Below are 14417 nucleotides of genomic sequence, written 5' to 3'. Positions count from 1 at the left end.
GGAGAAGGAGAAGAATGATATTGGGAAGGCAACCACACAGATCTTTTGATCTTTTAAGAGAAGCCAGAAATAGTTTATGTAAAAAATCTCATGATGTTTTAATGTTGGAAACTAATTGAGATATTTTTAAATGCTATGAAGAGCCAACAAGACATGGTCTAATACTGGCCCACATTTCAGCAATTTGCCACAAGATTTCAGCTCAGCCTAAGAAACAGTTTCCTAATGCTTTGAACAATATAAAAATGGAATGAAGCACCTCAGAAAGAGGTGAGTTCCCTGGCACCAAAGTTCATTTTGGGGTCTTGTTAAAATTTGAACTATTTGATCTTTGAGATCCTATTCATTGATAGCCATATGAAGTGCCATATATTCATAAAATATCATTGATATACTCTTAGCCTGATATCAGTAGCAAACAGCATTGTGGTGGGCAGCTTGGGATTGCACCAATAGTACTACTGAAATATAACTCAGTTTCCTTTTCCTGGAATACATAATCCACTTGATTGATCACTTTTGGATATTTACTTCAGTATTAAAGGAAATAAAAGGTGAAAATATAACTATAGTATTCATGACCCTGCTCTTGTCTTAGATATAAAAATGCCATCAACAAATCCTTTACAGATATTACATCATGATAACCTTTGTCGCTTAGAAATTAGCATTATATTCTAGCATGTCAGAGCTGGAATCACCTCAAAGATCACAGTTTTGCTCTTTCATTTAATAGAAGATACAGAGAGGGGAAGGAACCCACCTAAATTACACAGTAAAGCCAGGACCAGGATCCAATTCTCTTTACTCTCAGAGTTCTTCTTACTGCAACCCAAGTAGCCCATTTTTCCTTTCCTTTTTTTTTTTTATCATTAAGCTGATACAATTCCCTATTGTCCAGCTATCCCAGAGTGACAGGACTTCCGGGTTAATGGACTCAAATATTCTCATAGATAGGAGGTGGGCCAGTCTGTGGTCCTCATTCTCTTTCAGCAGCCTAGAATGCCTAACCGTTTATATAGTTTTTTAAAATTCTGTTCAAGGTTTTGTTTTTGTTTTTATCTCTGTTTTGAAAAGGGAATATGTTCACATAATTTTTTAAAAAAAGCATACACAAAGTTTCATGCCCACTTCTTCCCCCATTCTGTTCACCCTCGCCTACAGGTGAATTACTTTATTAGCCTCTTGTGAACCATTACGAAAAATTTGAAGTCTATTCCTCTGATCCTCAAAATGATCTTATAGAATGGGTATATTTATTCATCCTCATTTTACCTATGAGGAAATTGAGACTTAGGGAGCCTCAGTGAGTGAGAGAATGAAAAACTAACCAAGACCAAATTCAGTGTTCTTTCTCAATGTCACTACACCTTTAAAAAGCTCCCCAGTGTGTGGTGAGAGATTATACCAGGAACAGGATTACTACCAGGAACAGTGCGCCTGGAAGGTGGGCTGAGCCACTGAACCAGGACTCTAAATTTCCTTATAGAGCACAGCCTGCAGAGGGTCTGACTGGCCCAAGCTGTAATGGGAAGAGACTCAACAGGCAGATGTCACTGCTCCTTCATCCCATACATCTAATCTGTCACAAAGCCCTGTCAAGTCTTCCTGTGAAATAGTTATCCTGTCTGTCCCTCCCTTTCTCTTCTCACAACAGGCACTTAGTCTAGACTTCAGTTACCTTACATGTGGGTTATTGTCACAAGCTTTTAATTAGTCTCCTGGTACAGAAATAGTTTTAACCTAACTGAGCATGTAGTGCATCCAGTTTCCATTTATAGCATATGTGTAAATTATGCTGATCCTTTAAAAAGCTGAGTTTTTATCCTTCAACTTCACATAGTAGAAACAACCCCATTAGTGTGTTAGTAAAAAAGATCACGCAAAGAAGACGAGTTCCAGATCAAAAACAAGGCTTGTCACCAGAAAGAAGAGACTTGTTCAGAAAATGGATGAATAAATTGCAGTATAGTCACACTCTGGAATACTAATTATCTATAAAAAGAAGTGAGCTACTGATATAGCCAACAACCTAGATAAATCCTAAAAATATTAAGTTAAGTGAAGTCAGACACAAGAGCATATGTGTAGTATGATTTAATTCATATGAAGTTCAAGAATGGGAAAAATCATCTCTTGGGGATATAATGAAAATAGGGTTTGCCTCTGATGGGACATTAGAAAGGGAAAGGGGGAATGTGATAGTGGTGCTTTCTATCTCGACTGGGATGTTGTTTATACAGGTATTCACCTTTGTCAAAACTCACCAACTGTATGCTTAATATCTGTGCATTTTTCTGTATGTAATTATTCCTCAGTTAGAGAGAGAGAGGAACCTGCTCAGAAAAACAGGGGCTTCCTAGTAGCCCCCCTCTCATCTCCAAACTTCTTGCTAAAAACATATGTGAAGAAGGGACATCAGGAATCTCCCAACACCATGCAAAATCTGACAAAAATGTAACGGCAGAGTCTCAGCAACATCTCTACTCTTTTAAAGTGCATGTTGCAGTTGGATTAAGAAAATCTGATCCATTTTTGAGCTCATGTCCCACTCACTTTCATTATATGAGCAGACTGCCTAAGAGAAAAGATAAGAAAGTCGTTGGCCCCTCCCATACCATCTGTCCTGGGCCAGTCTGTGGACATCCAGCCCTTAAGGAACAGATATCTGAGGCGGTCAGAACACCTTTGCCCAGCATCCACAACCACTGTCAGGAGCCTCCTCTGCTAGCTTGCTTGCTTTTGAACTTCAATTTCATTTGTTTCAGAGTAATACATGGACAGGGTTCTAAACGCCAAATAGTACTACAGAGCTTGTTACCAAAACATGGGTCTTTTGCCTTGCCCCTCCCATTCCAGAGAATAGGAGACAGCAATTATAATTCTTTTAGCTGCTGCCTCTGGTGTTTGCCTTCTTTTATATAAGTCATGTGGTTATATTATTTTTTAAATTAATTTTAGACATTAACTGTTAACAAACTATTGACTTCCTACTATGAAAAATAATAATTTGGCTCTCTTACACCCTCACTCTCACACAGCTGTGACTTTCTCTCCTTTCAGTATTGGTTAGCTATGTTATGTGACTACATGTTTAGTTGAGCCATATAACATACTGTAATTATATTTCTTGTACTTTAAATTTTTCCTGGAGTTAAGAATTATTTTTTATTGTTTTTGTTTCTCTGCCTATCATAGCTGTAAAAGTACCTCTCAGTGTGGTTACACAGGTGGTAATTTTTTATTTTCCCTCTCAGTGTGGTTACACGGGTGGTAATCTTTATTTTTATTTTCCATCATCCTTCCTGGAGCCCTCTCTCCTCTTGTTCCATCTGTACTGGGTTGCTCTACTGAGCTGCTGTACAGCTTCCATCATGGGAATATATTCTCCAGCAGCTTCTTGAGAAAGGGTGTGTGGAGGGTTAATATTTTGAGATCTTGAATGTCTGAAAATATTTTAATTTTACTTTCATTCTTGAATAATAGTTTAGCTGCATGTTAAGTTCTAAGAGGATCCTTTTCCTCTGAAGGCATCAATTGCTCCACTGTCTTTAGTTTCCTGTGTTTTATTGAGAAGTCTCACACCATTCTGATATTTGATCCTTTCATTGTGAGGTGTGTGTGTGTTTTTTTTTTTTTCCTCTTAGGACACTTTTAGGATCTCCATTTTTCTTAAATTTCATTATAATATGTTTTGGTTGCCCATTTCAATCTGGAAATCCAAAGGAATTCTGTTGTACTATTTCTTGATAATTCCACCCTTTAAAGCTATAAGTACTGAAAATACTGGCATTTGGGGATCTCACAACAGAAATACCAGCTTGCTTCCTGATCAGCATGGAGTGATGACCACTAGACTCTGAGACTGACCAGTGCACAGTTTCCAGTTCCTTATTTAGTGCCTCTCTTGTAAATATGAATGGATATTCAAGGATGATCAGATACTCAGGAAAGACTCTGATACAAAAAGAAACCTGAGTTAGTAAAAAGGAACTTGGAGAAGGTGGAGACAATTCAGATATCAGAATAAAATTTTATCTTCTCAAAGATAACAGATGTTACATCAATGAAATTAAAACAAGATGCTATGAAAAAATGAACAGTTATAAAGAACAAGAGCCCTTCAAAATTAAAAATATTATAACTAAAACAGATTTAGTTATCTTAGATATTTTCTCTTAAATCAGTAACTTTCCCCAGAAAAGAATCTTCCTGATTTTGGAGATTGGCTATTAGCATTCTGGAACTAAGTGTGAAATGAAGAGTTGGAGGGCTATCTCACTGTTTTGGGATATAGACTTCCACTTAATTCTCTCCATTTCATCTCTTCATTTTCTTTAACTCTGATTAATCAAATATTGTGTTTCCAGGACTGCTCCATGAATTTTATTTTTCCTTTACCTATAGTATATTTTTTTGTTCTACTGTCTGGAAAAATTTCCTCGACTTTATTTTTAAATCTTTTTAAGGGTTTGAGAAGGTGTGAAGATAAGAATGTAAGTTAAATCCACCATGACTAATGAGAAATTCTTCTGATATCATTCAACACCTAAACTGACAGGATATTATTTGGGGGAGAGAGAAGAAATGTGAAGGGAGATATGTAGGGGTAGCATAGAAGTAGTGGTGGCACTGGGCATTTTGAAAGGTATGTTCTCCACTTCTGCATGGTTAATGGAGATGCACCCTCATCTGGGCCAGGTGTCCCTGAGTCCAGCATGACTTCTGAGCCTATTTATGCAGAGAGTAAACTTCTGGTCTGCTGCCATTTATTCACTGGCTCCATTTTCTACTCTCCCAGAGAGGTACTGGTAAGGGTATAGACAAATAAATAAAATGAACAGAGAAGGAGGTCCAGAAATAGACTTAAGGATATATAAGAATTTAGGTCACATTTCATGTTCATTGGAGAAAGACAGTTATTTAATAAATGGTATTGAGATGACTAGCTAACCATTAAAAATAAAGAAAATTAGATCTTTTCCTCAAACCATACATCAAAATATTAGCCTATGTAGATTAAAGATTTCACATAAAAATGAAACCAGAAATACTAGAGGAAAATATAGGTGAATACTGACATACTCTTGGGGTGGAGAAGGCTTTTCTAAGTATGACATAGAGCAATAACCATAAAGATTAGTTTTATCCTAAATAAAAATTAAAAAATTTTCGTCATCATCCTCCCCAGTGTATGTGTGTATCCATCCCATAAACAAAATTGAAAAAGCAAACAATAAATGGGGAAAAATAGTTTGAACATGTATGTCAGACTAAGGGTTAATATTCTTAATATATACAGATTGCTTATTAATAAATAATTTTAAAATATCAACAGGCAATTTACAAAGAAGTATGACTAGCTTATAAATATCTGAAAAAAATATTCAGCCACTTTAGTTATATACACAAGTATAAATTAAAATAAGAATGGGATAACATTGTCAACTTGCCTGATTTTTTAAAATTTAGTTTTACTGAGATACAATTTAAATAATATAAAGTTCACCCTTCTAAAGTGGAAGTCAGTAGTTTTTAGTATATTCATAGAGTTGTGCAATGATCACCACTATCAAATTCCAGAGCATTTCTGTTACTCCAAAAAGAAACCCCATACTCATTAGCAGTCACATCCATTACTCCCAGCCCTTGGCAACCACTGATCTTTCTGTCTCTGTGGATCTATTTTAGACATTCTGCATAAATGGAACCATACACTATGTGGCCTTTCATGTCTGGCTTCTTTCACATAACATAATATTTTCAATATTTTCATAATATGTTGTAGCATGTATCAGTACTTCATTCCTGTTTACGGCCAAATAATATTCCACTATATGGATATATATTTGCTGCCATAACAAATTACCACAAATTTAGTAGCTTAAAACAACACAAATTTATTATCTTACAGTTCTGGAGGTTAGAAATCTGAAATAAGTATCACTGGGCTAACATCAGGATGTTGACACAGCTGCATTCCTTTTTGGAGGCTCCACAGGAGAATCTGTTTCCTTCCTTTTTCCAGCTTCCAGAGGCAATCGACATTCCTTGGCTTACGGCATCCTTCCTCCGAGTTCAAAGCTAGTTCAAAGCTGGCACTGGTAGGTAGAGCCCTTCTCAAGGCACATCACTTTGACCTCTTTTGCCTTAAAATTCCCCCCTTCCTTTATCTTCTGCCTCCCTCTTCAACTTTGAAGAACCTTTGTGATTGCTTTGGCCTATATAGATAATCCAGGATAATCTCAAGATCCTTAATCACATCTGTACAGTCCCTTTTGCTGTGTAAGGTAACTTATTCACAAATTCCAGAGATTAGGATGTGGACATCTTTGGAGAGACATTATTCTGCCTACCACAGGGATATATCACATTTTGTTTAAGCATTCATCAGTTGATGGGCATTTGGGTTATTTCCATTTTGGGGCTACTATGAATAATGTTGCTATAAACATTCCTGTACAACTTTTTGTGTGGATTTACATTTTTAGTTCTCTTGGGTATACACCCAGGAGTGGAACTGTTAGGTCATATGGTAGTTCTGTTTAATCTTCTTTTAAGTATACAATTCAGTGGGTTTTAGTATATTCACAAAGTTGTGCAACCAAATCATCACTATATAATTCCAGAATATTTGCATCACGCCAAAAAGAAAACCTATATCCATTAGCAGTCACTTTCCATTCTCCCCTTCATGCAATCTCTGGCAACCACTAATTTGCTTTCTGACTCTATAGATTTGCCTGTTGTGGACATTTCACATAAATGGATCATATAGTATGTAGCCTTCATATCTGGCTTTCATTTAGCATATTATTTTTAAGATTCAACCATATTGCAGCATCTATCAGTATCTCATTCCTTCTTATGGCCGAAAAAATTCCATTGAATGGATATACATTTTGTTTATTCATTCACCAGATTATGGACATTTAAGTTCCAACTTATGGCTATTACGAATAATGCTGCTATAAACATGCATGTACGGATTTTGTATGAACATATATTTTCATTTTCTGAAGTATATATATTGGAGTGAAATTGCTAGTTCTATGTTTAACTTTCTGAGGGATTGCCAGGCTGTATTTCGAAGCAGCTGCACCATTTTACATTTCCACCAGCAATGCATAAGGGTTCCAGTTTTCCCACATCCTCACCAACACTTGTTGTCCATCATTGTTATTATAGCCAATCTAGTGGGTATGAAGTGATAAGTCATTGTGGTTTTGATTTGCATTTCCCTAATACCTAATGATGTTTAGCAATTCTTTTCAAGTACTTATCGGCCATTTGTATATCTTCTTTGGAGAAATGTCTATGCAAGTTCTCTGCCCATTTTTAATCCGATTACTTGCCTTTTTGTTGTTGAGTTCTAATAATTCTTTTATATTCAGAATACAAGTCCCTTACTAGATATACGATTTACAAATATTATCTCTCATTCTATGCATTGTCTTTTCACTTTCTTGATGGTGTCATTTGAAGCACAAAGGTTTGTAATTTTGATTAAATCAATTTTCTTTCTTCTCTGGTATGTTATGCTTTTGGTGTCACATATAAGAAAGCTTTGCCTAATCCAAGGCCATGAAGATTTACTCCTGTGTTTTTTTCCGAGTCTATGTTTTTAGCTCCTGTGAGTCTATGATCCATTTTGAGTTAATTTTTGTATATGGTGTAAGATAGAGGTTCAACTTTATTCTTTTGCATGTGGATATATAATAGTCCCAGCCCATCTGTTTAAAAGACTGTTCCTTTCACATTGAATTGTCCTGGCACCCTTAGGTTTTCAACTTTGACATTAGTTGAAAATAGACTGACAAAAATGTTTTACAGATTAAGACCTAGTTTAGGCAAGGGTGAAGTCTTACATACTGTTAATGGGAGTATAAACGAAGTACAGCCTCTGAAGTGCAATTTGCCATGCATATCCAAATTTAAAATATTTATACTTGGAATCTGGAATTATTCTATGAATTTATTTCTAGGAGCTAATCATACAAAGATGTTATGTATAATGGTAAACAACTGAAAGTAATCTAAATGTCTATCAGTAGGAGACCAGGCGAATAAATTATGCTACATCCACACAGTGAAATATGAAGCAGACTTTAAAAAATAATGAAGTAGACTTATATTGGGGTAATTCCTGTGACTTACTGCTAAGTGAAAAATAAAAGCATATTACACAGCACCATTTATAGTATGATTCCATTTATATAATATTATATATTTATATATGCATCTACATTCATAGAGATAGCTCAGAAAATAGTCATAAAAATGTTAACAGTGGTTGCTGCTAGGTAATGGGATTTTGACTGGCTTTTATTTTCTTCTTTATATTTTTTTTGCATTGCATGAATTTGCTAGATGAATATGTATTATCTTTATATTCAGAAAAAGAAAAGCTATTTTCATTTTGTAGAAAAATGTCCTCAAGGAATATATATTGTAGACTATTCAATGGCATGAAAATGTTTGTAATATATCGTTAAGTGAAAAAAGCTGGTTACTGTATCATCCTGCTTTTGAAAAAATTTTTAAATGTCATATATGCAGTATTTCCTAGGTACTATGTTTTTTTTTTTACTACTTACTATTTCTGAAATAAGGATGTCTCTATATTCAATATGAATATTTAATGCAGTGGGTTCTCCTCCTCATTGTCTCCCTGAAATGCTGTTATTAATGAGGTGATGCTTCTGGCAATCTGAGACTTGAGAAAGTGCCATATGGGTGTAGAGAAAAGACTGGAGGAGTAGACACCAAAGGTGATAAGTGCATGCTTAGCCCTGAACTGAGATTTTTATTTTCTTCTCTTTGTTAAGTATAGTTTCCAAGTTTTCTATAGTATATACATAAACATAAAAAGAAACCAGAAAACTGGCTGCCTTGCTTCCCTTTTTTCTTCCTTTTTTAAAAGATCTAATTGGCTTTATTAAGTGATTTGTGAATTGGGCAGCATCCCTTCTAGCAACTAGAAGGGCACTCCTACCCTGATTTTCAAGAAGTATAGTGTGAGGGCATTTGGGACTTTTGACCTTTACCAGTATAAGAGATTAGCAGCAAATTAGGGAACACATAAGCCACCTCAGGAATGTCAGAGTCTAGAATGAGGGAAGACTACCTTGCATAGCCATGAAGGGGTCCCTGGCCAGACCAGAGCTGGCAAAGCAAGTTTCAGAACAGATGAGAAAGTTCAGTCAGCAGGGGAAGGACTCTTGGATCAGCCTTAGTTCTGTGTGGAAAAAGAAAATCCCTGTGAGGTAAGAGAGTCCAGATGGTAGGGATGCTGGCTAATTATGGAGGAGATTATGCATACCCAACACTGTGGGGCCACTCAGATATTTTCCGGTCTAGCTCAGGAGCATATTTCCAGTTCCTGAAGAGAGACCAATGACTGTGTGTAACAGAAAAATGAATCCACCCATTTTAAAAGTCAAAACTTATATTGGTTTGGGGTAAGCCCTTTCCTCAATCAAAGAGGCAGGGTAACTACATGAAGTGAAAGACATGGAGCAGAGGTGGAAGACTGATGGCCACAAAACTTCTACAGCCCCTGAGGAGATCAGAAAGCTCTGGGCCTCTGCTCAGGGTAAGGAAGGGACTGGGGCTTGCAGTGACTATGCAGGTGTACAGAGGAGAGTGCCAGGCACTGTGCCAGGTAGGAGCTTCATCCACATGATCATGGCTAACCCTCACAACGGTCCTGAGATGAGCAGCCTGAGCCTTAGACAGGTTATGTGGTTTGTCCAAAAGTACACAGCTAGTAAATGATGGAGCGGGACTTCACATCACGAGATTCCTTCTCTAAAAAGGGGAAAACATTGAGCAAAGTTAATACTCACTTTTATTGTATTTCTTGTAATGGTAGGTGGAAAAAACAAGTTTCAAAAAAATCTTCAATCTGATTCCAATATTTTTTTAAAAATATGTACAATAAAGAAAAAAAGCTACAAGGATATATACCTTAATGGTGGGTGTATCTCAATAGTAGGAATTTAAATTTAAAATTTATTTTTCTATGTCTCTTCCCCCCACAATGAACATATAAATCTTCTTAAAGCAAAGGAAACAAAAACGGTTTTTCAGAAGCAGTTGTGAGTACTAGGGGATCAAAGTAATGAGAATGAATTACAGTGAGGCCTTAATGACAGAGAAATCCAGATTCTTACTAGCTGTGTGAGTTCACTTGGCTTCTCCAAGTCTGTTTCCTAAACAATAAAAGGGGATTACAGTCTTGTCCCAGTGAGCTGTTGGCAGGATTAACTGAAATGCAATATACATGAAAGTCCCAAGCACAGTACTTGGCATAAGGATGGTGCTTAATAAACATTAAGCCTAACTTTTGGTAGTCATAGTGCTTCCTTGCTGCCCCAGGAAGGCCAAGCACTTACAGCTGTTTCAGAGCAGAAAGGAATCTGGTTCCCTTGGCAAGGGCCCCTTACAGGACCTGCAGCTGCCTACACACCTGATACTCTCCCCTCCTCTGTTTTTACCATCTGGAGGCTTATAGAATCTCATTCCTTAACCCACTTTCATCTAACTATTTGCCTCTCCTCTTGTCTCAACAATCTCAGCTGCCTAGATAGTATTCTTGACTACATGCAACGTTATTTTCAACAGAACACATTTGCAGAGCACCTATGTTCTAAAGATGGCTCCAGGCTCCTACTCTCCATTTATATCATCCAGAAATATTTGTATGAGCTCATAGTCTAGTTGAAATTTTAGATCCTTCAACAACTCCCACGTGGTGCCTAACTGCTATAACAGCTACACACAGCATACTGTAGAAACTTAGAGGGCAGAGTTACCAGTGTATGCATATGTGGATGGGAGAGGAGGGGAAGGATGGAAGTATTCAGTATTTAAAGAGTAATGATTTCTGCATCCTATATTATGCATCTACTTCATATATTGTCTTTACTAAAGAGAAAGGGTACCATTCTGCCATACTGGTTTCAAAGCCTGTTAAAACAATGCTCTCATCTTCAGATTTATTAAAGTTTGTTTCCAGCCACAGAATTTGTGGAAGGCTTGGGGCATCCGATAATTTAACGAACGATCTACTGGTGCCGAGGCAGTAGGGTAGGGTAGAGAGCAGATTCAAGGAGTTACAAACTAGCTTAGAGTGTTCTCAAACAATTTGGAGATTATTGGAATTACACATTCTGATTAACAGGCAGTTTTAAGACTCAAAGGGGTGCCAAAACCAGGCATCATTTGATACGTTTATTACTTATTAGGCAAACATTAATATCAATGGAAGTAAAAAGAGATTCACCCACAGTTCAGACACCCTAACAAATTAATAAGTTGTTTTCATGTTTCCTTATTCCTTTCTGGCCCTCCTTCAAATCCATAAATCCATAAACATAATAACTGTGAATTAGATACAATTATATGTTCTATTTCTTTCTCACACCCAGATGCATACTCAGAATGATGTTAAGTACAGCACTAGTCAAAACCAGGGCACTGTAACAACAGCCCCTTCAAGCCTGTGGACTGACAGTCCAGTGGAAGATGTTGGCAGGGCGGTGAGACACACCCTGTTCTGCCTGTGTTATTTATGCCTCTGGCAGTGAAGCCCCTGACAAAGAAGCATGTCACTGGAACACATGCTCTTTGTTCAGAGAGGTGCATGCCAGCACCGGCTGTGTCAGAAGGGACAGTACTTGGTCTGTAGTCTCTCCTCCTTTGGCTCTTTTGCTTTCCTTTTATTTGCTGCACATTGTGGCTATGTTTATTAATTACTTTGCAGCTTAATCTTATAAAACACACATTTATCTTGTGAGGAAAGAGTCCTTCACACCCTTGAGTTAGTCATAAAGAGAAGACAGGGTCCCAAGATTTTCCAGGTTCTTCCCTAAGAATCAGTACCACCTCCCCCACGAACCACCAGGTTACCACTCTCTTTAGCACAGAGCTACCACATTCCAGTCTTCTTCAGCATCTCCCTTTTACCTACAAGATGGCGCCTGTATGTTGTTTTCTTTAAAGGTGCTCTACAAATGTTCCTGACCTTGTGTTCCAAATCAGCTCCCCATGCGATGACTTCATTCCAGTCAGACTGATGGTGTAGCAGAAAAGTTGGCAGGCTTTGGAGTCAGATCTATCTAGGTTTAAACCCAAGCTCCACCTCTTGATGGCCATGCAGCTTAAGGCTCCTGAGCTTCAGTTCCACATCTGTAAAATGATCAAAATACAATCTACTTCACAGGTTGTCTTTGGGATTAAATGAAAAAGAACATATCAAGCCCTAAAAGTGAATGCTCAATCACTGCTTGTTAGCTCATAGAACTGATTTATTAGTTTTTCTTAAAAGTCTTCATCTCATGACCCTGTGGTTCTCATAACCTTATGGTTACAGACCTCGTGTGACATCCTGAAGAGCACTCCCTCACCATTTTCCCGTCACAGAGATGTCTTCTAAGAGTAACATTTTAATACTAGACTCAGGAAACAACATACTAGAAAGTTTTTGCCTTTTCCATTATCTAAAACTTCCCTTTGAAATTTTAATTCATTCCATATTTAATAATAGGTATAAATGCTTGTTTGCCAAGGTAAAAATGGGAGGGGGGAGACTTTAAGAAACCCTAAGTTAATGTACAGATTTGTGTTTCTGTATTCTTAAGTTGTTCCCAATCTTTGGAGCTTCTTGTCTATATTAGAATTAAGATGTTTTCTGATTAAGACATATGACGTGTTTACTTATTTTAAGCTGACTATAACCCTAGGTTACTCCCTGAGGTCTGCAAAAGCAAACGGGGTCTCTAACTCTGGTTCTCCGGGTGCTCTCTGACCAGACAATTACAAAGGCTACCTGCCAAGCTTCACTGAAACCAAGACCATCAGGAATTTACACACCTCACAGGGGTCCTTCCTAAGGAATAATGGGATAAGAGTCTGCGGAAAAACTGTAAAACTCCGAGGCCTCATCAGAAATGCTAAATGCTGCTTTGCTACTCTACATTTAAATACTAGAAACTCAGGTTGATTCTCCTTAAGTTGGGGACATTCGGCTCTTCTGTGGCTTGGGCAAGTGGCGGGGGCTGTCCCGGTTCCCACCCGCCGCGAAGGCCGACTTCGTCCGGTGCCACGCGGTACGACGCCGGCCGGCCGGCCGCGTTTCTGCTCCCGACCGGGGGTCCTCGCAGCCCTTCCACCACCACCCAGCCAAGGAGACAGCGGGGTTCGGTGTTGACCTACACCGTGTAGGAGAGCGGATGGTGAACCCGAAAGCCTCACGTCCCGCGCTCCCTTCCCGTCTCCTGCCTTCGCGGGTGTCAGTCTGGCTTGGTCGAGCCTCCGCGTACAGACTTGGCCTCACCGACCCCCGAAGCCGGTCTGTGAAGCCTGCCCCCGAGCCCTCCCGGCAAATGTCCAAGCGCACGGGCCGGAGACCCGCGTCCGGGCACAGAGGTTGGGCCCCGGGGTCTCAGCTCCACGGCGGGCAGGGAAGCCCCCAAGGAAGCTCTTACATCAGCCACCCCACGTGCAACCGAGGGGAGGGGAGGAAGTCGCTCCAGTCCCCTAGGCTGCGCCTCACCGCCCCCCCTCCAACGCCTCCGCCCCTCCCGCCGCGTCTCCCCGCCCCGTCCTTGGTGCAGCCGCGGCCACCGAGTCGAGCGGCGCCGCGCGGGGCCGAGTCGAGCAGTCTGTGCCGCGTTGCCGGTTTAAGCGCAGTGCGGGGCCGCGGCCGGGGGCGGCGGTAGTGAGACCAGCGCTGCGCTCCAGCCCCCTTTTCCCTCCATGGTTTCTCTCCGCTCCCGTGAGTAACTTGGCTTCGGGGACTCCGCTCGCCTGTCCGCACGCCGCCCGCCGCCCGGGACCGCGCCGCCGGCCTCTGTCGCCAGCAGACCCCTTCCCACGGCCCTAGCTGCGCAGGCCTGGACGCCTCTCCCCCCTCCGCCCCCGCCGCGGAAAGTTAAGTTTGAAGAGGGGGGAAGAGGGAAACATGGACATGAAGAGGAGGATCCACCTGGAGCTGAGGAACCGAACCCCGGCAGCTGTAAGCAGAGCCCCTTTCGGGCGCCCTCTCCCTCCGATGACTTGCATGTAATGGTGGCCACCTGCGGGGCCCCGGCCGCGGGTTCATCGGCCACGGCGCAGGGAAGGGCGCAACTCGCGGGCTTGGAAGGGGAAGGCGGGCAGGCGCGGAGGGGGGAGCGAGCGCGCGGGGATTAACTCTTTGGCGCCCGCGGGCCCCCGCGGCCGTCCGGGGAAGGCGGTGGGGTGGGGGCAAACAAACTTTGAGCTCCTCACCCGCCTGGGTCCTTCCCAGAGGAGCGTGTGTGCGTGTGGCCGGCGGCGAGGGAGGGAGGAGGGGGTTGTGTAACGCTGGGAGCCATGTTTGCAGACTCCCGGGATGCGCGGCCGGGCGGGGACCGGGCCTGCTGAGGAGCCGC

The 14417-nt window shown here is 40.5% G+C and overlaps 2 protein-coding genes across 3 annotated transcripts in view; one reads left to right on the top strand and one right to left on the bottom strand.

Moving 5' to 3' along the window:
- Nucleotides 1-14388, bottom strand: part of HEMGN (hemogen) — a 43103-nt gene extending 28715 nt beyond the window's left edge. Inside the window, exons 1-2 of one of the 2 annotated variants that reach the window (XM_025046531.1) lie at nt 14275-14388; nt 12029-12192 (exon numbers count right to left, since the gene is read on the bottom strand). The gene's annotated coding sequence lies outside the window, so the exon portion shown is untranslated. Of the gene's footprint in view, nt 1-12028; nt 12193-13218; nt 13560-14274 lie in introns of those variants that run through there. The other variant, XM_006911548.3, reaches the window with a different exon arrangement.
- The window catches only part of ANP32B (acidic nuclear phosphoprotein 32 family member B), a 23731-nt gene continuing 23082 nt past the window's right edge, over nt 13769-14417 (top strand). Inside the window, exon 1 of the mRNA XM_006911547.3 lies at nt 13769-14020. Within this exon, the coding sequence (XP_006911609.1) occupies nt 13967-14020 (54 nt within the window). The 5' untranslated portion in view covers nt 13769-13966. The remainder of the gene's footprint in view (nt 14021-14417) is intronic.

This window comes from Pteropus alecto, unplaced genomic scaffold, assembly GCF_000325575.1.
Source record: "Pteropus alecto unplaced genomic scaffold, ASM32557v1 scaffold114, whole genome shotgun sequence".
In the NCBI taxonomy this organism is placed as follows: domain Eukaryota; kingdom Metazoa; phylum Chordata; class Mammalia; order Chiroptera; family Pteropodidae; genus Pteropus; species Pteropus alecto.
This window is presented reverse-complemented; position numbering and strand designations above follow the sequence as displayed.